Source organism: Garra rufa, chromosome 2, assembly GCF_049309525.1.
Source record: "Garra rufa chromosome 2, GarRuf1.0, whole genome shotgun sequence".
Lineage (NCBI taxonomy): Eukaryota > Metazoa > Chordata > Actinopteri > Cypriniformes > Cyprinidae > Garra > Garra rufa.
Genome location: NC_133362.1, coordinates 50,099,156 through 50,122,443, shown reverse-complemented (window position 1 = coordinate 50,122,443; position 23,288 = coordinate 50,099,156). Strand labels below are relative to the sequence as shown.

General features: G+C 35.7%; 1 protein-coding gene across 1 annotated transcript; it reads right to left on the bottom strand.

Moving 5' to 3' along the window:
* Positions 1 to 1,115: 1,115 nt before the first annotated feature.
* Positions 1,116 to 21,501, bottom strand: LOC141326526 (putative solute carrier family 22 member 31). Its single transcript, XM_073835267.1, has 9 exons — positions 21,082 to 21,501; positions 19,638 to 19,741; positions 17,114 to 17,268; positions 11,055 to 11,223; positions 8,690 to 8,835; positions 7,684 to 7,792; positions 6,408 to 6,622; positions 6,156 to 6,267; positions 1,116 to 1,664 (listed from the first exon to the last, which is right to left on the bottom strand). Exons 1-9 carry the CDS (start codon positions 21,469 to 21,471, stop codon positions 1,232 to 1,234), a joined length of 1,833 nt encoding a protein of 610 aa, XP_073691368.1. The 5' UTR covers positions 21,472 to 21,501; the 3' UTR covers positions 1,116 to 1,231.
* Positions 21,502 to 23,288: the final 1,787 nt, after the last annotated feature.

Below are 23,288 nucleotides of genomic sequence, written 5' to 3'. Positions count from 1 at the left end.
TTAAATTAATAGTAAAATCATATAAATGTTAAGTATTTAATATTTGACATCTACTGGTGTTTAGCTTACACACACACACACACACACACACACACACACACACACACACACACACACACACACACACACACACACACACACACACACACACACACACACACACACACACACACACACACACAAAAGAGTTTGCAAACCACTGCCATAATGTACAACCATTACATTATACAGCTCAAAAAATATCTATAATGCACTATGAAGGCTGCCCCGAATTAATTCCCACATCTCTGCCAAAGAAAAGAAATGAGGTGGTAAACCACACTGTCAGACGTTTCATTTCTATTATTAAAGAGCAAACACAAAGTATGCAAATACACTAACCCCCAGGCACACCCAGTGTTCAAATTTGCTCACGTTTTCATTCAAACATTAGCTTCAGGAGCCAAAATTCAAGGAATACTACTTCAGCTTGGTACAGTAAACAGTTTATTTCCATTTTAAACATGTATTAGAAATACAAAAGCGAAACAATGACAAAAACAGTTCCCTTGCTTTGCCAGGTTTGGTTCAGTTGTAGCTTCACACAAGAAAACTTCACATTTAGACGAAACCACAGAAAGACAGGAATGTGATGCGACAAAACTCCACACAAGGAGGAAATGAGATGAGCTACCATTCCACAGAAACAAATCACATTCCAACATTTTAAAGAGTAGACTTTTCCCTAGTGATTCTGACGTCATCGAGTGCGACACATTCCACACTAAGGAAATAAAACTAGGATATTGAGTGGATGTTTTAGCACTCCTCAGTGAATCACCAGCCAGTGAGGTTAAGCGTTTTTATGTGGATAACTGGTGCTTTAGTCACAGGACTGCACTAATGAGAGGCATAAGATGCCCCCGCTAAGTGGACAGGCGATGGCTCTCGGGTGACTATTAGTGGGTACTAAATCTGAAACTTCATTCAAAGAAAAAGGAGAGACATGATGTTTAAGCATATAAACTATGGACAGAGTCTCCCAGCAACATCTGTGCATAGAGTTTGGATTCCCAAACAATACAAAACAAACGTACAAATTGACAAACGACATTTAATGAACCTAATACTCAACATTCTCTACAGTTTAAGCACCAAGACGACGTCTTCCCTGGGAAAAGACGCAGTGGCCAATTCAGCCATGCTATGAGATGAGGTCCTGCGAGTAAAAAAAAAACCTATTGGTGAAATGCTAGGACGAGTCTTCATGGGCGTCTGGAGCAGTGCCGTTACTGGACAGCAAAGGTGCTTGTGGTGAAATGGAGATCTTGTATGGGAGAGTATCTTTGGTGAGCATCTTTTTGGTGGCAGTGACGAGACGGGAGTAATTATCCCGGTTGTACTCGGAGCTGTGTGGCTGCGTGCGCAGTAAAGGCGGGTTGTCCCGGTTTATGCGTGAGAGGAAGAGAGGAGGACGCCGTTGACGCTCTCCGTCTTTAAGCGAGTCGGGAAGTGGTTTGTGTTTGCTCTCTGGCAGCAGCATGATGCACAGGACAGAGAGAACGGCGAAGGAGGCGAAGATCACGTGATGAAGGAAATAGCCGGCGTTATTCTGGAGCTCCATTAGAGAGGACGCAGCCATTCCCACGCAACCTGCGGCCATGATCAGACCCAGCGTACCACCACTGAGGGAGACACACAGTTAACACTCAAACAACAATCCGTATACTATGTATTAATTGTCAACTGATGGAATAATTTTTAATGTTTTTGAAAGAAGTCTCTTGTGCTGGAATTAGTTGATTAAAAATACAGTAAAACAGCAATATTGTTAAATATTGTTAGTTTTTACAATCTTTACAACTGTTTTCTGTGTTTTTGAACTGTTTTAAAATATATTTTAAAATGTAATTTCTTTTTGTGATGGTAAAGCTTCAATATACTTTTCACTGTCAAATGACCCTTCAGAAATTATTCTAATATGCTGATTTAGTGCTCAGTTATGATTTTAATTACTTAACCCCTTAGTGTTCCAACGTTCCACCGGCGGGACGTTTTGCATTGAGTTAAGTTTGACAGGAACTCTAAGGGTTAACTATTAATTATTAGAAATGTTTATGTTTAAACTTTGGTTCTTAATTTTGTGGAAATGTGATCACTTTTTCAAGATTCTTTAATAAACAGAATGTTAAACATTTTTTATTTAAAAATTTTGTAACAAATATAAATGTCTTTAGAATACAAAAAACATAAATATTACACTTTTTAATATACACTACTCTCTTCTGCTCACCAAGCCTGCATTTATTTGATCCCAAATACAGGCAAAGCAGTATTACTGTGAAATATTTTTACTATTTAAAATAACTTTCTATTTGAACATATTTAAAAAAAAAAGTAATTTATTCCTGTGATCAAAGCTAAATTTTCAGCATCATTACTCCAGTCTTCAGTGTCACATGATCCTTCAGAAATCATTCTAATATGCTGACTTTCAAGTAAAGTTTTTATTATTATTATTACTATTATTATTATTATCAATATTTAAAACAGTTGAGTACATTTTTTCAGGATTCTTTGATGAACAGAAAGATCCAAAGATGAGCATTTTTCTGAAATAAAAAGCTTTTGTAACATTGTACCATTCAAAAGCTTGTATATAAAAGTCAGTATAATTTTTTTGAGGGGAAATTAAATTAATACTTTATTTAGAAAGGATGCTTTAAATTGATCAAAAGTGACGATAAAGACATTTGATTTTTATTTAAGATAAACGCTGTTCTTTTGAACTTTCTATTCACCAAAGAAACAAAAAAAAAAAATCTCCTAATAATAATACTACATGTTTTTTTGAGCAGCAAATCAGAATATTAGAATGATTTCTGAAGGATCATGTGACTGGAGCAATGATGCTAAAAATTCTGCTTTTAAATCAAAGGAATAAATTACATTTTCAAATATATTTACATAGGAAACAGTCATTTTAAATAGTAAAAATATTTCAAAATGTTACGTTTTTTGCTGTACTTTGGATCCAATAAATGCAGGCTTGGTGAGCAGAAGAAACTTCTTTAAATAAACTTTAAAAATTTTACTGTTCAAAAACCTGGTAGTGTATAATACAATATCAATATAATATAATTGTCTTTACTGTCACTTTTGATTTAAATGTGTCCTTGCAGAATACAACTATAATTTTTTTTCTTCTTTTTTTTGTACCCAAACTTTTGAATAATAGTGTCTCATGTTTTCCACAAAAACAAACAACAAAAATGTTTTTTTTTTAAACATTGAAACTAATAAAATATGTTTCTTGACCACCAAATCATGTTTTAACTGTATTTTTGATCTTTAATCAAATAAATGCAGCCTTAGTATAATATTATAATATAATAGCAAGATATTTTCAAAAACATACATTTTATTTTGTTTTATTACAAACATTTTTGACTGGCAATGGAAATTTTATATTTTTTTCATTACTTTTCAAGCTATTATTTCGTAGCTTAAAATTTAATTGAAAAATTGCTCAAATAATCTACTTTCTGTAACTGTGTGTGTTTGTTTTATCCTATTTATTTAGTGTTATTTACAAAAGTGGTTCCCAACCACATTCCAGGAGGGCCCCCAACACTGCATGTTGTCCAGGGCTGTATCCAAAATCGCCCCCTATACCCTCAAATAGGGCACTATTTGAGGGGACAGCCATTTTTAGTGGTGCTCGAAACCATAGTGGACGTTCTCGAGTGCACTCATTCAATCCCACAATGCACCGCAAAAACGAGTGTACAACCGATGTACGCTCAACAGCTAGAGATAACCCATAATGCACTGTGAGAGTCGCGCGCCGACTGAATTCCCGCGTCTCGCCAGACGATGGCGCCCGCAGCTGAATCATCCATCCATTAATTTTACAACGCGCTCTTCCACTGCGTAATACAGCATACAACACAGGTACAAATTTGTTGTAAATTGATTATTAAATTGTTTAACCAGGTTTTATACGTAAACTCCTTGACATAGTTCAAAATAAATCCTTTAATCTTACTACGCGAACTGTCCGTTTTAAATGATTGTTAAACAGTAAGCAATACTATGCAAAAGCTGCAGTCCTTCCGGTGCACTCAGTGTCCGAATTCACTCACTCGTTTTCATTCACTCCTTCAAGTGAACTGTATGAGTGGACTAATGTAGGGAATAGTGAATAGGGTATAGGGTGCGATTTCGGATACAGCCCATGTCTCCTTAATCAAACACAACTGATTTAGATCATCAGCTCATTAGCAGAACCTCCAAGACCTGAATTGGGAGTGTCAGACAAAGGAGAGATGCAAAATCTGCAGTGTTGGGAGGCCTCCAGGAATGTGGTTGGGAACCACTGATTTACAACATATATTAATATGGAGTTCGCATACCAAAATCGGTTTTATAAAATGGATATCTCTGGCCCTTGATTATGATCGTCTGAGCTGCATTGGAAGCCATTGTACAATACTCCTTGTACATACCCCTGTGATCTTATTTGATTAGCCTTACTGCACCACTATGTCTGTGTATTTGCCAGTTTCATTGGCTAACCAGGAAAGTCTGAGCGTAGTTTGAGCAAACTCTGGTTTTTCCAGTTCAAGAAGTCGGATTGGTTTTTATTTGGTGTTTATCATCATGGTAATTTGCGCTAAATGCCTAATGTGCCCTGGAGCATGTCTTACTCTGAGTAATCAAGCCAAAATTTAGTTATACACATTAGTAATATTTTAATTCATTTATAAAAAAATAAAAAAATAAATGAATAATTATATATATATATATATATATATGTGTGTGTGTATGTGTGTGTGTGTGTGTGTGTGTGTGTGTGTGTAAAATACAAGCTTTAGACTATATACAGCTGTCAAAAGTTTACATCCTCCTTTCAGAATCTGCGAAATGTTAATTATTTGACCAAAATAAGAGGGATCATACAAAATGCATGTTATTGTTTAGTACTGACCTGAGTAAGATATGTTTGAAGATATGAATGAAATATGTTTACAAATAGTCCACAAGAGAAAATAATAGTTGAATTGAGAAAAATGACCCTGTTCAAAAGTTAACATCCCCTTGATTGTTAATACTTAGTTTTTTGTTTAGTGATACAGTAGTTGTTCATGAGTCCCTTGTTTGTCCTGAACAGTGAAACTGCCTGCAGTTCTTCAGAAAAATCCTTCAGGTCCCACAAATTCTTTGGTTTTCCAGCATTTATGTTTTAAAAAAAAACAATGCATTAAGTGCATTCTTAGTAAAACAAAGGGTGCATTTTACTTGTACTTTTACTTGTGCATTTACTTATTTATTCTGTAGCCTTTGAAGGGCAATACTGAATCTTCATTCTGTTCAAAGGTGTACACCCCTGGCTCTTAATACATGGTTTTTCCTTCTGAAGCATCAGTGAGCATTTGAACCTTCTGTAATAGTCGCATTTGAGTCCCTTAGTAGTCCTCAGTGTGTAAAGATGGATGTCAAAATCATACAGTCATTGTTGGAAAGGGTTCAAATACACAAAAATCCTGGAAAACCAAAGAATTTGAGGACCTGAAGGATTTTTCTAAAAAAACAGCAAGCGGTTTAACTGTTCAGGACAAACAAGGGATTCATGAACAACCATCACTAAACAAAAAAATAAAATAAATTAAATAAAACACACGCCATGCACACACACACAGCTGTGGATTATTCAGGTACCAACTCAGTATTAAGAATCATGTATGTAAACTTTTGAACATGGTCATTTTTTAAATTCAACTATTATTATTGCATTTTGTATAATCCTTACTATTATTTTTTTTCTTTCTAACATTTTGCAGGTTCTGTAAGGGGGGTGTAAACTTTTGACCACAAATCTAAAGCTTTAAAAATAGCTAAACTTGTTAATATGCTACTAAACATTTCATTAAAAGGTCTTTTTGAACATATGTAAATTATTCAATAAGTAACTTCAGTTGATTCTCTTGCATTAACCATTAGTTAACCGAAAGTTTATAGCGAGTATTGTGAACCCCATCTGAACTGGGCTGGATTCGATTGGATTCGTCAACTCCAAACCTACTCTGAGACTCAAGGGGTTTGTTTAACTAGCTTTGTGTAACAGCCACAGATGTATGTAGAAACCATTTTACAGAGTGGAGATTGGAAATTACCGGACAACAGTTGGCATGACTTCACTGCCAAAGAACACACTGAGCATAGCCAAAGCCTGAGACGAGAGGAGACCCACTACAGACAGAACCAGAACAAACCCTCCATGCAGGTCTGAAAGAAGATGGTAGAGATTGAGTCAGTAAAACAAAAGCTAACCAAAATCATAGGAGAGACTGAAACGCAATTCTGCATAAGATTCAAAGGCATTCACTTTTGGAAGAGCATTGTGTCAAGCTTGAACAGAAGCTTACATTGCGTGAGAGCCAGCAGCAGCAGTGAAGAGAGACCCGTGACAATGGCAGCCAGCAGCAGCATCCCCCTGCGGCCAAAACGGTCCACGGACACACACAGGAAAATACAGGCCAGAGCTCCAGTCAACACACGCAAAAAATAGCTGAAGTAGAAGTGTGGTGAGTAGATGTGCAGGTTGCGTGTGAAGCAGTACTGGATTCCTGTGCCAATGAAGCTGAGGGACGACAAAGAGAACATTTTACTTGAATAGAAATTAAATTATAACTTCATTAATTAGTGCCCTGAGAAATCCGTTTTAATTTTTCTGGAAAAATTTTTTTGGGTTAAAATTTTTATAGACTTAGTTTTAACTCTCTTTTAATTTAAATATTAATCAAAAAGCATGTCTAATGAATTGAAATCATGAAACATACACAATTTACCAGCAATTTATTAAAGGTTTAACAAAAATTTAAATTTTAAGGTCCTATAAAATACACCCCCCCTTCAAATTCAGTTTTATTTTTTTAACAAATTTTTTTAATTCCATTTTATTTATTGATAATCAAAAGCATTTCTAATTAATTGATTTTATTAAAAAAAAAATGCGTAAACATTATTATTTTTATTAATCATTTACTTATTTACTTTTTTTTTTTTTCAAAATACATTTTTTGGTAAATAATTTTTCTGGTAAATATTCCTTAAGAAAATAATAATGTTTTTAAATAATAATTTTAGTAGTTGTACTATTATTACATTAAGATATACATTTCTCAGTTTCTTAAAGTTAAAATTTATTTTGTTGTATATAAAATTTATATGGGTTGCTGTAAAGAAATTTCTGTTTGTATATGATATAACGATAGTTTTTCTCACAAGAAACAGTAAAATGCTCATGAAGTGGCTCTCAGAGCAGTTCTAGAGATTATGTTTATGTATTTATGTACTCATATGAGGCGGCAGAAACTAAAAAACTGAGAGTCACGCTTCAGTATGTGTGTAGTAAACAAAAACGTGCGTCTGCGCCATCTATTCACACAGAGACACGCAGAACATGCAGGATTCATATTTAAATAATGTTTTTGTGCCTTAATATTTAGACATGCATTAAGTGTACTGGCCTAGTTTTGATTTATTCTGTCAAAATGTCAAATTCCTCAACATTCCGCATTATACAGTAAATTCCATTTTTATTATTCTGTGATTTTGCCCGTTTTCCGCATTGCAGAACACTTAAATGTGTAATAGAAGTTTATGATTGGCCTGCAGCCACATTTTTTTAGTGTAACTTACAGAGTGAAGCCCAAGATAAGGCAGTTCTTCCAGATGACTCTGGTGTGACGCAACTCTACAACATGATGATACTCTGGCTGGATGTCTTCAGGGAATGCCTCATCTATCTCTACAGAAAAAAGACGGAGAGAGTATAAAGTAGAGGTTTAAAGAGTGAAGAGTTGGTAGTTTTTTTTCTTTGCCAAGAACACCTGACCAGCACATTCCAAGGAAAAATTCTCTGGGAGGGAAGGGCTCAATTCCTTCACCCTAAATGGCTCTATTCACTATCCATGATGGGTCTTGATTTGCTGTAATGTAATTTATTGCATGAAAAAAAATTCACAAGAAACAACAGCAGTCTTGTCACAGGACCAACTCTACCCTTACATGCTAGATGCTTCCTTTGATTTGATTCTGTGAAAAGTATAATCACACCATGACAGCTCGACCAATCGATTAGACCAGTAGCTAAGCCATAAATATCTCTGACCATCTCTCAATTGCCGCCCTTAGGTCTTGGGTCTTCAAATTTACAGTCTGGTGATGAAGGTTTGTTTTGGTTTATTTTTAAAGTCATTATTATGAATAGTATGTTTTAATTAGAACATAACTCATTCTGTCAGACTAATGTTTAAAAAAAGTGTGCATCTGTCCCCATACCCAAACTTGCAGTCTTGGCCACTTAAAAAAAGCGTGAACATGACTGGAAGTAAATGCGCAAGACTGTTTTATGTCTGCTAAATGCCAAAGCGGTCTTCACGCCCCCTTGAACACTTGAGCCAAGTACAGGAAATACTCAAGCAGACAGGTGGTCAAGAATGAAAGACTCAAGTGTGGGTATCAGGACAGGCCCACTGAATCTCAGGCTATGCATATACAGTACACAAGAGAGTATTTAAATTATAGTTCTATTTAAAACCCTCACAACATTAGATTATAATTTTGCTTTGACATATGTTTGAGAATAATAAAAACGACCACTTTTCAAATCAGAAGGTGATGTTTGTAAGGCAGAGATTCTTACCTGACAGCAGTGTTTCAGCAGGGAAGAGCTCATCACTAACACACATGCCATTTCGTTCTGAAAAAGACTGGAGACACTTCTTTGCTTGATGAATCTGAGAGGTAGCCATGAGCCAACGAGGAGATTCTGGGAACACTGAAGCACAGCTGTTGCCACATTCGCAACATGCACAAACACACAGACAGAGACACACACGTTACATACAATCACTTCATAAGATATGCTTGGTCTTTAATGATTCATCTGTCTCAATGTTGGCAATCTTATGGTTGTGGTACTACAATGGCTGTGTGAAAGAAATTATTACCAATTCACTAAATGTTTTGTAAAGGCTTATTCATGCTTACATCTTACATGTCATGAGGGCAGGGTCACAAATGAACTTTTCCATTAAGGGGCAATAATTGATTGTCATAGGAGAGACTGTTTATAGACTTTAACCCTTTATCGGGCGAAGCACCATATTTGATCACTTAATCGAACATTTTCAAAGGCGTCTGCATCCTTTGTATGAGATCGTGTAAGCACATGGATTTGTCTCAGCCAATCAACGGATGTTAGTCTACGTCACAGATAGCGACACCATTGCATCTGACCAATCGGAAGTTGTCTGGGGCGTTTCAAACTTCAGCATGCTTCCGAAAAGAGAAAATGCTGATTTACACTCCTACCTTCTCCCAAAAAAAACGGAAAAAGCATCGAAATGCACAATGGTAAGTCAATGAAACTCACACATTATATAGTTGAATAGTTGTGTTATATGGTGATATAGATGTTGTTTGCGTAGGATTTCTAGAAATTAGTGAACGATGTGTTATATAAATGGTGCGATCATATTTGATCATAGGCCCGTTTGTGGTAACACAACAAAGTGATTATTTTTAGACATACGCCCGGTTCAGGTAAAAGTAAGGCAAGTGATAGTTTGGCTGTTTTTATGCCTGTTTTTTTTGTCCACTGAATATTGCACAGGCTTGTATAACATGATACAGTAATCCAGTGTCAAACTTAAACCATTTATTGAAATGATCAAGAAATAAACAGTGAAAAATTTGTAATTTTGGTCAGTTTTAGGACCTATAGATTGGTTTATTATTTCTGCTAAAATAAGTGGTACCACCAGTACTTTGTGCAATTTTTTTCACATCTTCTTATAAATGTACAATTTATGTGAATATTATGTTTTCAGTAGATCTGCACTTTTCTTTCACAAACAAATCAACATGGGCTTGATACTGACTCAGAATCCTTTTCTTTTCTTTTGCAGCTGTCTACTCAACAATTCTATGGATAGAGGTCAGTTTTTGTTGTGCCAGCTGACTCCATCGAGGGTTCTGACGAGGAAGACAGCAATATTTTTAATTTCCTAAATAAATATTCTGTTAAGATTTTGTTTATATATATAAAAATTTACCATAGACTGGCAAGTGACCATATATGATCACTTTATTTAACCTAATTTTCAACATAAAAACATAAAAAAAAAATTAAGTCACAGATGTTTAAAGGTCTTGTTATAACCTCCAATAACACTCTGGGGTTGAATTTTAGAATTTCCAAGTATTTCAATGAGTGCCCTATAAAGGGTTAAAATGGTACCTAAATATAGGGCTGCAATTGAATGACAAATCTTCATTGTAGATTATTGCCCTTTATTTTGCAATAATGATTATTCATATTGTTATATGAAACAAGAATTGGACGTCACATTCTGGCTTCGCAGACAAACACGTCGGTCAATGATGTTAGAAAGTCTAGCACAAGTTATGCAAAAACTCCTGTTATAATCACTAAAGCTACGAAATGAATCTTTTATTTACAATGTATCCGCACTGTGTTGTTTATAATGAAGGAATTCGCGAGCGTGCACACTCATTAACAGCTCTGTTTTTCAGTGCTGACTAACCTAAGCGGCTCTGATTGGCCAATGCATTCTTAAGTTCAACAGAAAAGTGTTTGATTTGTTATAAGGCTCAATGCTGCTTAAAACAGCGCGTATAAGCAATCTGAAGCAGTGTGAGCGAGCTAAATGTAATTCTGTGAATTGACCCTTTAATTCATTTTCATTTCATTTTAGTCACGACAGCCGTAATAAGTTGTTTAATTGTTTTTAGCCCCTTTGTCTTGAATTTATGGAGAATTTTTGTTCATTTTTATGGCATTTTTGCCACAAGCCCTCATTAATTTCACCTCAACCTAAATTTAGTATCCAGCAGATCAAATGGTCATTACAAATTATTAAAAATGATAGGCTTATTACAGTCTCATTTTCAGCCATATCTTTGTAGCGAATTGCAACATTTGCAAAGGATTGTGGTCGATTCGAGCATACGGTGAATACACTTGATGCAAATATATGACTCACCACCAATAGGAAAGTAGTAGCAGCAGAGGGAACGTGGCAACAGCCTGAAGTACAGGCCAATCACCGGAAAGCACGGCAAGCCCAGGCAACAAAAGCTCTGCAAACACGGCAAAGAAGCCACTGACCATAGACACCATAAGTCTGTGAGATGGGTCACACCATTCCAGTCCTGAGCCATGTGGAAAGAAACAAAGAGGAATAATATAAGAGACAAAATTTTGAAAGTTAGGTCAGAAGTTTTGAGAGGTATGTCAAGTAAAGAATTAAAGGGATTAAATTACCTAATGACTTACTCACCCTCAGGCCAGGTGTATATGACTTAATTCTTTCAGAATATGAATACAATCGGAGTTATATTTAAAAAAGTCCTGGTTCCTACAAACTTTATAATAGCAGTGAATGGGTGTTGAGACTTTGAAGTAAAATAAAGTGCATCCATCCATCCACCATAAAAAGCACTCTGCATGGCTCTGGGGGGGTTAATAAAAGCCTTCTAAAGTGAAGTGATGCATTTGTGTAGGGAAAATATCCATATGTGACCCTGGACCACAAAACCAGTCTTAAGTCGCTGGGGTATATTTGTAGCAATAGCCAAAAATACATTGCATGGGTCAAAATTTTAGATTTTTCTTTTATGCCAAAAATCATTAAGAAATTAAGTAAAGTTAATGTTCCATAAAGATTTTTTGTAAAATTCCTACTGTAAACATATCAAAATGTAATTTTTGATTTGTAATATGCATTGTTAAGAACCTAATTTCGACAACTTTAAAGGTGATTTTCTCAGTCTTTTAGATTTTTTTGCACCCTCAGATTTCTGATTTCAAATAGATGTATCTCAGTCAAATATTGTCCTATCCTAACAAACCATACATCAATAGAAAGCTTATTTATTGAGCTTTCATATGATGTATAAATCTCAGTTTTGTCAAATTTAACCTTATGACTGGTTTTGTGGTCCAGGGTCACATATTTAAAACTTTAGAAACCGTAATCTCAAGTTTCCGCTAACTGTTGTGTAATTGTACAGGAGAGTGGGACTACAGAGGATGACGTAGGATGCAGGCATAGCGTAAGCTCCGGTGAGAATATGCTAGTCTTGCGAGAACCACTTTGGCTTATATCAAAATCCTCTGACATTTTATTAAAAAAAAAAAAAATAATAATAATTTTGTACTAATTCATGACCAGTGTTTCATTTTGCTCTCTCCTCTGTGCTTCTGGGTGCACCATTTCTCACTGGAGCTCTCTCGTGAATGTGCTTACGACAGTTTGCGGAAGATTGCGATTATGGTTTAAAGTTTTAAATATGGATATTTTTCTCACACCAATGCATGGAATCACTTTAGAAAGTCTTTATTAACCTTAGCTGTGCATTTTATTATAGATGGATACACTTTATATTGCTTTAAAATCTCAACACCCATTCACTGCCATTATAAAGCTGGGAAAAGCCAGGACTTTTTTTTTTTTATATATATATCTCCAATTGCATTAGTTTAAAAGAAGAAACATCTAGGATGGCTAGATGGTGAGTAAATCATGGGATAATTTTCATTTTGGGTGAACTATCCCTTTAAACAGACTCTAACTCTAGAAAAAGTCAGTCTCCTACACAACAGGAAGTCCTCGTGTCCTCTATTAGATTATTGTTCCTAAACTCTTGCAGCACAATAGAGCAATGGAAAAAAACTCTCCAATCTTTCAAAAAACTGCCCATCTTGGTTTATTTCCGAAAATATAATATTTTACATTATATTCAAACACACACTCGCACACACTACCACATTTGACTGAATATATCTTTCTTGTGATCTTAAATCTTTCAAAATAACTGTTGACATATCAATAAGGCATATACTGTACACTACTTTTTTTATGTTGTTGAAAGAAGTCCCTTACGCTCACCAAGGCTGCATTTATTTAAACAATTATTGTTATTTGTTATTTAAACAAGAATACAGTAAAAACAGCCATATTGTGAAATATTATTACAATTTTAAATAACCATTTTAAAATGTAATTTATTCTTGGCAAAGCTGAATTTCCAGCAGCCATTACTTCAGACTTCAGTGTCACCTTTAGAAATCATTCTAATATGCTGATATGGTGCTCAAGTATTATCATTTATTATTGATGCTCAATTATTGACATTCTTGGATTCTTGATGAATAGAAAGTTATTAAACAGTATTGTAACATTATGTCTTTCCTGTCACTTTTGGTCAATTGAATGCATCCATCCTTAATGAATAATTAGCATTCTTGTTAGTGTATCACAACTTTCACAAAAATATTAAACAGCAAAACTGGTTTTCAACATTGATAATAATAATATGAAATGTGTCTTAAGGGGAGACACTGCAAGCAAAAACACAGTTTTTTCATGCACCTGTCAAGTTTGAGATTTTGGACTTTTTGGTTTTTCATAAAGTGTTTTTTTAAGACTAGTGGAAAGAAAACATCCGAAAGGCAGATTTAATGGTTTATTTTATCGCACTTTATCTATTTGTGTCAATAGATTTCAATTACAATACATATTTTTAAAGGCTGTTTTCTCAAAATGAGTTTTTTTTCTCCTACATTGAACCACAAATCTCCACTTCAGTAGCACTTACACACACCAAACTTTACATTTTTATTCCTGTCTATATCCTGAAGGTTTTTACAGAGAGATTTGTTCACCTGCAGTGTCTCGCCTTAAGCAAATCAGTTTATTAGAATAATTTCTAAAGGTTATTAAAACTTGATAAAGGGAAGGAAAAGCATCAACAAGTGGCCAGTACACACACTTAAAAATAAAGGTGCTTCACGATGCTATAGAACAACCTTTTTTGTCCAAATGGTTCCATAAAGAACCTTTAACATCTGTTTCACAAAAAGGTTCAGATTATAAAAATGAAAGATAGCGATGGTTCTTTAAAGGTCCCATATTGTCAAAATCGAAATTTCCTGGCTTTTTTCATGATAACTGAGATCTAGGGGCTATGTAACTACCATATGAGTTTCAAAACAGTCAATCCACAGTAAACTGCACACAGCCTGCTTAAAGTAGCTGTTCATTTTCACGAGCCGCTGTGACTTCCGTAACGATGTGACGTCCGATCTACTCAGTCACCGCCTTCAGTCACCGCCCCGAAAACCAACCACCGTACCACCCTCCTTTTGTCAAACCCAGACAACATCGTGTCCATAACATTGCTAAGCAACAACAACACGGAAACTAATCTAGAAAACCCTGTTCAGTCGATAGATGTCGAAACTACATCATTGAACAGGCTTCAGAACAACGTGAATATAAGAGACCAGTGGCAGTCAACTTCAGCCTCTTTCACTCAGCCATTCCGGTAAATACACGGATAATGTGTCCCATGATTTGTTCCGGAGTTGTTTGATTTGGTTCATTCACAGTTGTTTTCCGGAATCTGTGCGTGCTTTACACACAACCCATAAAGACATGTGACGTTTGGATGTGAGATGTAATGCAACGCGTACGTTTCACTAAACTGACACTAACCTGAACAAACTGTGCTTCAGTGCTGATAGTGAGGAGCTGGCTCTGCCCGATCGCCGCTTCATTCCACTTTGCACATATTTTTTCGTTGTGAAGAGTCGCATGATAACGTGCATCACCACTACAACACTGCCTTTATGGTTCTGGCTTTTGTTCACACAGCGCTCGTTCCCGTAATTTTCCAGAATCACCGCGCATTGTGAAAGGGGCTTTACTGAAGCAACAGTTATGTAGCTTACTGCATTCGGTGTTTGAAAAAGAAAAAACATTAATGATCATTCTGAAATATCCTGTTGAGTATCAGCAGGCTAGGCTCTCTCTATGGCTCTGGGTTCGGCTACAACGATACATGACCGTAGTTAACTGTGGTTGGCCTGGCTGTGCGTCACTCAGAAAACAACAGGCCAATCAGAAGAGAGGCTCATGAATATTAATTAGATGGGCCAAAATCGACCTGTTTTTGACAGAGCTCCTAAAAAAGGGGCTGTAAAAATATATTGAGATGGATTTTGGCACTTATACCGCAAATATATATTCTTAAGGACATCAACAACTAAAATAAACCTCCAGAAATGTGTACAATATGGGACCTTTAAAGAACCTTTGACACAATTGTTCTTTGTGGAACCATAAATGTTTTTTCTATGGCATCGCTGTGAAGAACCTTTATTTTTAAGAGTGTACATGGAAACTCTTATAACACTGTTATTCTAAAATGTGAACAATAAAGTAATAAAGAATGAGTAGGCTGTCTTGACATTTTACCGGTAGTGTACATAAGCAGAAAATGGTAAATACTTAGATTGTGTTTACATCCAGCTTCCTCCAGTTCCTAATTACACCCAGTACCACCCATAACTTTTTCCCCAGGAGCACACTAAAGGGGCTTGCGTGTTGGAAAGAGCACTCTGGCTAACCGTCAACACGCACATAAACCCTCATTTAACAATCACAGGAAGTGCGGGACAAGACCGCGGTTCACAATGGAAAGAACAGAGAGGAGATCTTGTCCATTTTTCAGAATACTTCATATCTACTCTCTCACTTGTGCAATCACTAATAAGACAAAAACAAAGAAAAAACATAGATAAAACACCCTGTGGACTTTCCTCAACTGATTAGACAGAAAGTGAAGTAACACAGACAGTTCTGAGGTTTTGAACAGCCTGTTCGTGAGATATAAACGGAACGCTGTGCACTGCTGTTCCCTGTCAATCGCTTCACCCCCCTCTGCAAATGGAGAAACCCCATGGAACATTCCAGAAAGCCTCCTATTACTATTCGAAACCAACATCAAGCAATAACAGACACTCCTTAACAAAAAAATCTCTAGTGAGCAAGACTAAAAAAAAATTTCAGGAACATGATTGTATCGTATAAAAGAGGGACATACACACTCCAGTCAAATGTCTACTATATACACTGCTATTCAAAAGTTTGGGATCAGTGAGATTTTGAATGTTTTTTAAAGTCTCTTATGCTCATCAAAATTCCATTTATTTGATCAAAATAATGAAATATTTTTGCAATTTAAAATAAAAGTTCTCTATTTTAATATACATTAAAATCCTTAAAATTCCTGTGATGCAAAGCTAAATTTTCATCAGTCATTACTCCAGTCTTCATTACTCCACAGTCCTTCAGAAATCATTATAATATACTGATTTATTATCAATGTTGGAAACAGTTGTGCTACTTAATATTCTTTAAAACCTGTGATACTTTTTTTTTCAGAATTCTTTGATGAATAATAAGTTAAAAAGAGCAGCATTTATTCAATATAAGACTTTTCTATTCCCTTTTATCAATTTAACACACCCTTGCTGAATAAAAGTATGAACTTCTTTCAAAGAAAAACGAAAAAAATGACTGACCCCAAACTTTGAACACTACAGTATATTGAGATTTCTATTTTAAATAAATGCTGCTCTTTTTAATCCTGGTTGTGTGACACTGAAGGAGTAATAATGCTGAAAATTCAGCTTTGATCACAGGAATAAATTCTATTTTAAAGTATATTAAAACAGAAAACCACTATTTTAAATACAGTTCACAATATTACAGTTTTTTACACTTTTACAATCCAAGTGAAAGAGTATGCTGAACACTTGTTAACTGCTGTTCCTTCACTCTGACTTTAAAAATTAAATTAGCATGTATGGCATATATTTGGCTACTGATATTTCAAAATTAAGAAACAAAAATTCAGCCAAATCTATCCAAACTTTAGGTGATAGTGTGTATTTGTAAATAATACAGTAACATTTTTTTTTAAATATGCAAACTCAGATGGACATTTTCTATTTTTCTGTGTTGGGGACTTCATGTGGTTCAAAAACTTGTATGGCTTCCAGGTTTGTAGATACTTATGAAACTTTGGAATGTTCCTTTAAAACCAAACCTTTTTGCCTTGCCATATCTATTCCATATTGACCTCAAGTGTTCCTGTCAAAACATGTACCTTACAAAACCACTTCTTTTTGGGTTTTATCACAATCTTATCAGTTGCATACTTAAAAACAGGTCAAATGATGGAGAATACTTGCGTGCAATATAAGATGACAAAAACACTCCGGCTAATGTTGAGCCTTGGCAAAGTCGGAGAAATGGGAACGTAGAAGGACTGTTAGAAAGGCAAGACATGATTCCCAGCAGACCAGAGAGAACCACTGACAGCAGCAGAGCACATCGACGGCCCAACCTGAGACAACACACAAACAGAACATCACACTTAATTTCATATAAGTGTTATGCATTTGTTTTTGCTTATCAAGACAACAATTTGGAGAAATTCTCTTTGTCAAACTATAGTGGAAAGTTGCAGTTATTCTGCTGGAACACCTGTGAACTTGAAAAGAATTGACTTTGATCATTCGCTAATAATCAAATATGCAAAAACCTTCTGAAAGATCTAGCATCATTCATTTGCAAAAGTCACTCTGTTTAATATTTTGCAATAAAAAGGGGTCATGACATTGATTTTTTTTTTTTTAATTATTTTAAAATGTTTCTTCAGGTTTACTTATGTTAATAAAGTTTTTTGCACCAAACCCCCCATTTTCAACCCTCATTCTGACCCCCTCTCCAAAATGACATGTTTTAGGTGGCGGGTCCTTTAAGACTTCAGTCAGTAATCTGCCACTGTTATGATTGGCTAACGTCAATGCATAGGAAACAGTATCAAGTGTTTTTACAACATAATCAAAATAAAAGACAAAGCAATATGAAACCATTTCCTTACAGTTTGTGAGGCAGTTGCAGTCAGATCTAGTACCGCTTCATCTTTCAACAACTGTTTCTTTGTAAACTCTCCATGACACTGTTCCTCGTTTACAAAACAACATGCTCCAATCAATCCTCTGACATGATTCCGGGATGCCATTAAAAATAAACTATCCACTTGTTCCTTATGCTGGGATCTTTCTGATATCAGTACAAAGACGCAAATGAGCTGTTTAAACCAAACGCGTCAAAGCAAATGTTCTTTCACTCTATTTTCCTATTGACGACAGACTTAAGCGCGTGGACCGTGTCAGAAAGTGAACACACGCCACTCGCATCCAGCGTATTCAAGTGTCAAGCCGTTAAGGTGATTATGGTGACAAGATGACTATTCGTCGACATCTTGCTCTGGAGGCGGTGTTTATGCAAACAAAAGAGCCCAGGTGGCATCACCCTAAACCTTGAATCCAAACAGCTTGATTAAATAAATGCTTTTTTTTTATAATGAGGAGGAGATTTTAAGGTTTGAAACTTGCAGGATGTTGTAATGGTTCAAAGACCTCTTAGATGCCAAAAGGTCAAGGCAAGTTTGATTGCTCATGTCATGACCCCTTTAATATACACCTTGCAGAAACTGCAAAATGTTAATTATTTTACCAAAATAAGAGGGATCATACAAAATGCATGTTATTGTTTATTTAGTACTGACCTAAGTAAGATATTTCACATAAAATATGTTTACATATAGTCCACATGAGAAATTAATAGTTGAATTTATAAATATGACCCCATTCAAAAGTTTACATACGCTTGATTCTTAATACTGTGTTGTTACCTGAATGATCCACAGCTGTGTTTTGTTGTTTAGTGATAGTTGTCCATGAGTCCCGTGTTTGTCCTGAACAGTTCAACTGCCTGCTGTTCTTCAGAAATCCCACAACCTATAGGTCCCACATATTCTTTGGTTTTTCAGCATTTGTGTGTATTTGAACCCTTTTCAACAATGACTGTATGATTTTGATCTTTTCACACTGAGGACAACTGAGGGACTCGTATGCAACTATTACAGAAGGTTTAAACGTTCACTGATGCTCCAGAAGGAACAACTATGCATTTAGAGCTTTCAATATTAGGGTAAATTTAGTTTAAGTCCTATGGGAAACATGTAAGTATCTGTAGCTTCAGAAGGAAAGTACTAAAAAAAATAGATATTCAGGCAAAATAAGAAAAATGTTCACATTCACAGAAACATTCGTTTCTGTTCAAAAGTTTACCCCCTGTCTCTTAATGCATTGTGTTTCCTTCTAGAGCATCAGTGAGTGTTTTAACCTTCTATAATAGTTGCATATGAGTCCCTCAGTTGTCCTCAGTGTGAAAAGATGGATCTCGAAATCATACAGTCATTGTTGGAAAGAGTTCAAATACACAAAAATGCTGAAAAACCAAAGAATTTGTGGGACCAGAAAATGTTTTCTGAAGAACAGCAGGCAGTTTAACTGTTCAGGACAAACAAGGGACTCATTAACAACTATCACTAAACAAACAAACAAACAAACAAACAAACAAACAAACAAACAAAAAAACACAGCTGTGGATCATTCAGGCAACAGCACAGTATTAAGAATCAATTGTATGTAAACTTTTGAACAGGGTCATTTTTATAAATTCAACTATTGTTTTCTCATGTGGATTACATGTAGGCTAAATGTATTTTGTGTGAAATATCTTATCTTATGTAGAATTCCTATTTTTTTTTTGGTAAAATGAACATTTTGCAGAGTCTGCAAGGTGTATGTAAACTTTTGAACTCAACTGTAATAAGAGTAATAATAATTTAGGAAAACTCACCAGTCACACAGAGTGCCAAGGAGTATATAGCCCAGGGTCCAGCCTGTCATAAAACAAATATGTTGGAGTGGAATCTTCCAGTAGTCGCCACACACTAAATCCCACTGTCAACATGTAGAGGAAAGAGAGACACTTTCAGTCATACGGTCTTATAAAAATAATTCTGGGGAAAACAAAACAAAACAAAAATAGTGCGAACTCGTTTTTTTTTTTTTTTATCCCAGCAGGGTAGAATCGTAAATATGTTCTTGGAAAAATGGTAGCAGGTTTGTTTCTCATTCAAGGTTGTTTGCCAGCCCAAGATGCTCTACCAGGTTAAAGTCAGCTGATCAACTATCTAGACTAGTGTGGACCAGGTAATGATGAATATAAACAATCAGCACTAAAAAACTAAAAAAACATGCTTAACCAGCTTTAACAATTAAAAGATGTTTGAATTGGATATTACAGTAGGGTAATCTAGTAAACAGACTAAAAATATGTTTCAAATTTCTAAGTTCATACAATCATGTATCACTATGCTGATGCATTTGAAAATGAAAATCAATTAAATATTTAAATGCTCTTGTATTTGAGAAAGGCTGATGATGTGTAAATGCTGTTTTCTTTCCTGTTATATAATCAGTTTCTATTATTACATTACAGCTAATGTGAAGCCATGCTTCTCTAGTTTTACAATCCTTCTCTGCCTAGTTCAGCTTTCAGATGGATCTTCTTAAAAACAAATCCATACAGATTTCATGACTCGGAAATCTTGTTTCCATCATGGGAAAGGAAACATATTTCTAGTCAAGGCAACATGAAAAGCTCCCGCTATGTACCTCCTGTTGAACAGGAAACCCAACCAGGACTTTTTCCACAGCTGTTCCCTAGTGACTGGATAGGGGTCTCAGAATTTTTTTTTTATTCTTTTATAAATATTTTATGTACTTCTATGACCTCATCATGACCTCAGAGTAATGTATTCTTAATCAAAATATTCTTAACCACATGGTTAGTCAACACCAACAAACACTAAAAGACAAAAAGCTGTTCTCATGGACATGTACCACACATATGGTAGCCTATTATCTGTACTCTTGTGATAGCAGCAGGTTTTACATAATTTATTACTAAACAATGATTGTCAGGCATGGTCAAAGCGAATTTAAATAGAACAACCTGACTAATAGTTATCAGCTGTCAGTATATATTAGGAATTATAATTATTATTTATTTATTATAATTATTAAAATGTGTTTTGGGGTAATTTTGTCAGGTTTAGCTCACTTTTTATCAGCTCTATCACAAAACTACAAGCACACCAGTAAATCCATTAAAACACACAAACAGCGTATAATAACGAAGAAAATTAACACTGAAGCATGAACAACTACAAAGCAATTTCAGACAAGTCGTGTCATACTTGAGGGAAGTGCTTGCACTGCTCTGTTAGCATACTAACCTCGGTCACTAAATTGTTCTGGAGTCCCGCTGGTTTGCCGTACTCCCATCCTCTTGTGCACGACACCACGTCTCTCGGTACATTCTCCGTGTAGTTGCTTATATTCACCGGGTACTTGTAAAGTTCACAGTGACTGAACCCAGATCCCTTCTGCCACGGGATGGTGAGATTGAGGTACGCTTGCCTGGAGAGGTTTCCGAGGAGAGAAGACGGTGGTAGTAACGCCAAGTCAGGTTTGCAGTGGTAAGACTCGGGAATCAGTGTAAAGAAAACATCGCTGAAAAGATTCAACGATACCGCAAAGTTTGGAAACCAGCTGAAAAGCGTTATGATCCTGTTGTATCGTCCATATCCACCAATCTGTGGGTATATTTTAGTTTCAAACTCCATAACTAGAGTTCTTATCGACGGAAACAGCTGTTTCTCACAGACATTGCACCCTGCAGCGCTGGCAAAATGAACTGACGGAGCTTGTTCACATACGCGGACTGATGGCGAAGTAGCACAGGACAGTTCGATTCATTTTAGCCAATCGGTTCCTTCGGACGAGTCTTTTCGAAGCTGTTCATAGATCCATTTTACTGCCTCTTGTGAGTCGCTCAGATGTGTTCTTAGAAACCCCTGTGTAATTTTGTGTTTCATATTATTAACAATGTTAGCAAATTACTCTCAGTTTTCACATATCACCGTTTTGCTCAATTTAGATAACTGATTTAGAAACGTTTTGACCGAATCAACAAAAAAAGCATCGGTTCAAAAGAATCACTAGTCCGCGAATCAGAGAGTTTTGTTAAATCCAGTTTATATTTCAGAAGCAACACCACTGATCTATCTATAATAAGGTATTCACAGTCACACTTGAAATCGATAACCCTGAGCTATTTTAAACCCTGGTCAAACGGAAACAAAGAGTTATTTTTCTTTACGTTTCAAACAGCTCATAATTTACCAGGGATTGATAATTAATTCAGGGTATTGATAAAATGAATATATTTAAATATATCGTTATCCTTCTCAAAAGCCCATAAACATTACACATAATATCTGAAGTAACAATTAATTTACATACATTGCATATATCCTAAAAGCTAATCACGTGCTACTGGTATGGTACAAATAAGTTGATTTTGGGTCAAGGTTTTGGCTTTCAGTCAGTGACGCCCTCTGTCGGTACGGAATAGCAGGGTTGCCAGGTTTGTATAACAAAACCCAGCCAATTGCTACTCAAAACTAGCCCAATCGCATCCCCAGTAAAACGTGTGTTTTGGCGGGTAAAATTCACGTTTTTTTTTGTCAGGGTTAGCATTTCAGGAGCTAATTGGGGTCGATTCAACCCACTCCCTTGGGAAAACCATGGACTTGGCAACACTGGGGAATTGCTATATGGCTGCTCAAACATTGGTGGCTTCACCGCCTGATTTGACGAGTTTCGATTTTTATAATAAATCCAGTCATTTCTATAGAGGGTTTTCAAGACGTGTCATCAATCGGCCATATTGGAGGCACTGAATGTAAAAAATGCCACTGAACTGAACAAAATTGAATATTCTGCTTATTACTGCTGCTAAAAATGGTCAATTATTGTCATGTTTTGGCCTGTACTAATCGGTCGGACCTGGAAAAACATTTGGAGTACTATAGACTGCCAAAAGTTATAACAATTCAAGGAGAAGAGTGCAAAAAAAAAATCTGTTTTAGGAACAAAAGGCCAGAGCAAGAGTCTTGACAACATTCATGTTTGTCAGGTAGGTGAAATATTAAGCTAGCATCTTAATTAATACTGCTTGTATGTATCTTTACCACCTATTAACTTTAGTTTGTCAAAATATTGCACCCCTCCAGCTTACCAAGTCCTTCTCTATATGATTTAGCATCGTTTTTTATGGTTTAGACAGTATAAATTAGCAGAAAAATGTATTCAGTAGTACATTAACCTTGCATTTAATGCTGTTTACATCCAAGTATCACCAATATGACCGTGCATCCAGGTAACTGACCAAATTATGACGTAAGGGGGTGTAGCAGCCAATTTAAAAGTGGGGGGGGGACAGTATGGTGATGTTTATACAGTATAATAAATTCTAAATAGAAGAACAATGGGCATTTTACAGCACCAAAGTGGCAATTTGAGGACACCCAAGAGATTTGCGCTGTGATTGGCTAAATGTTAGTTCACTCAAATCTAAGTAACAAATCAGAGAATGGCG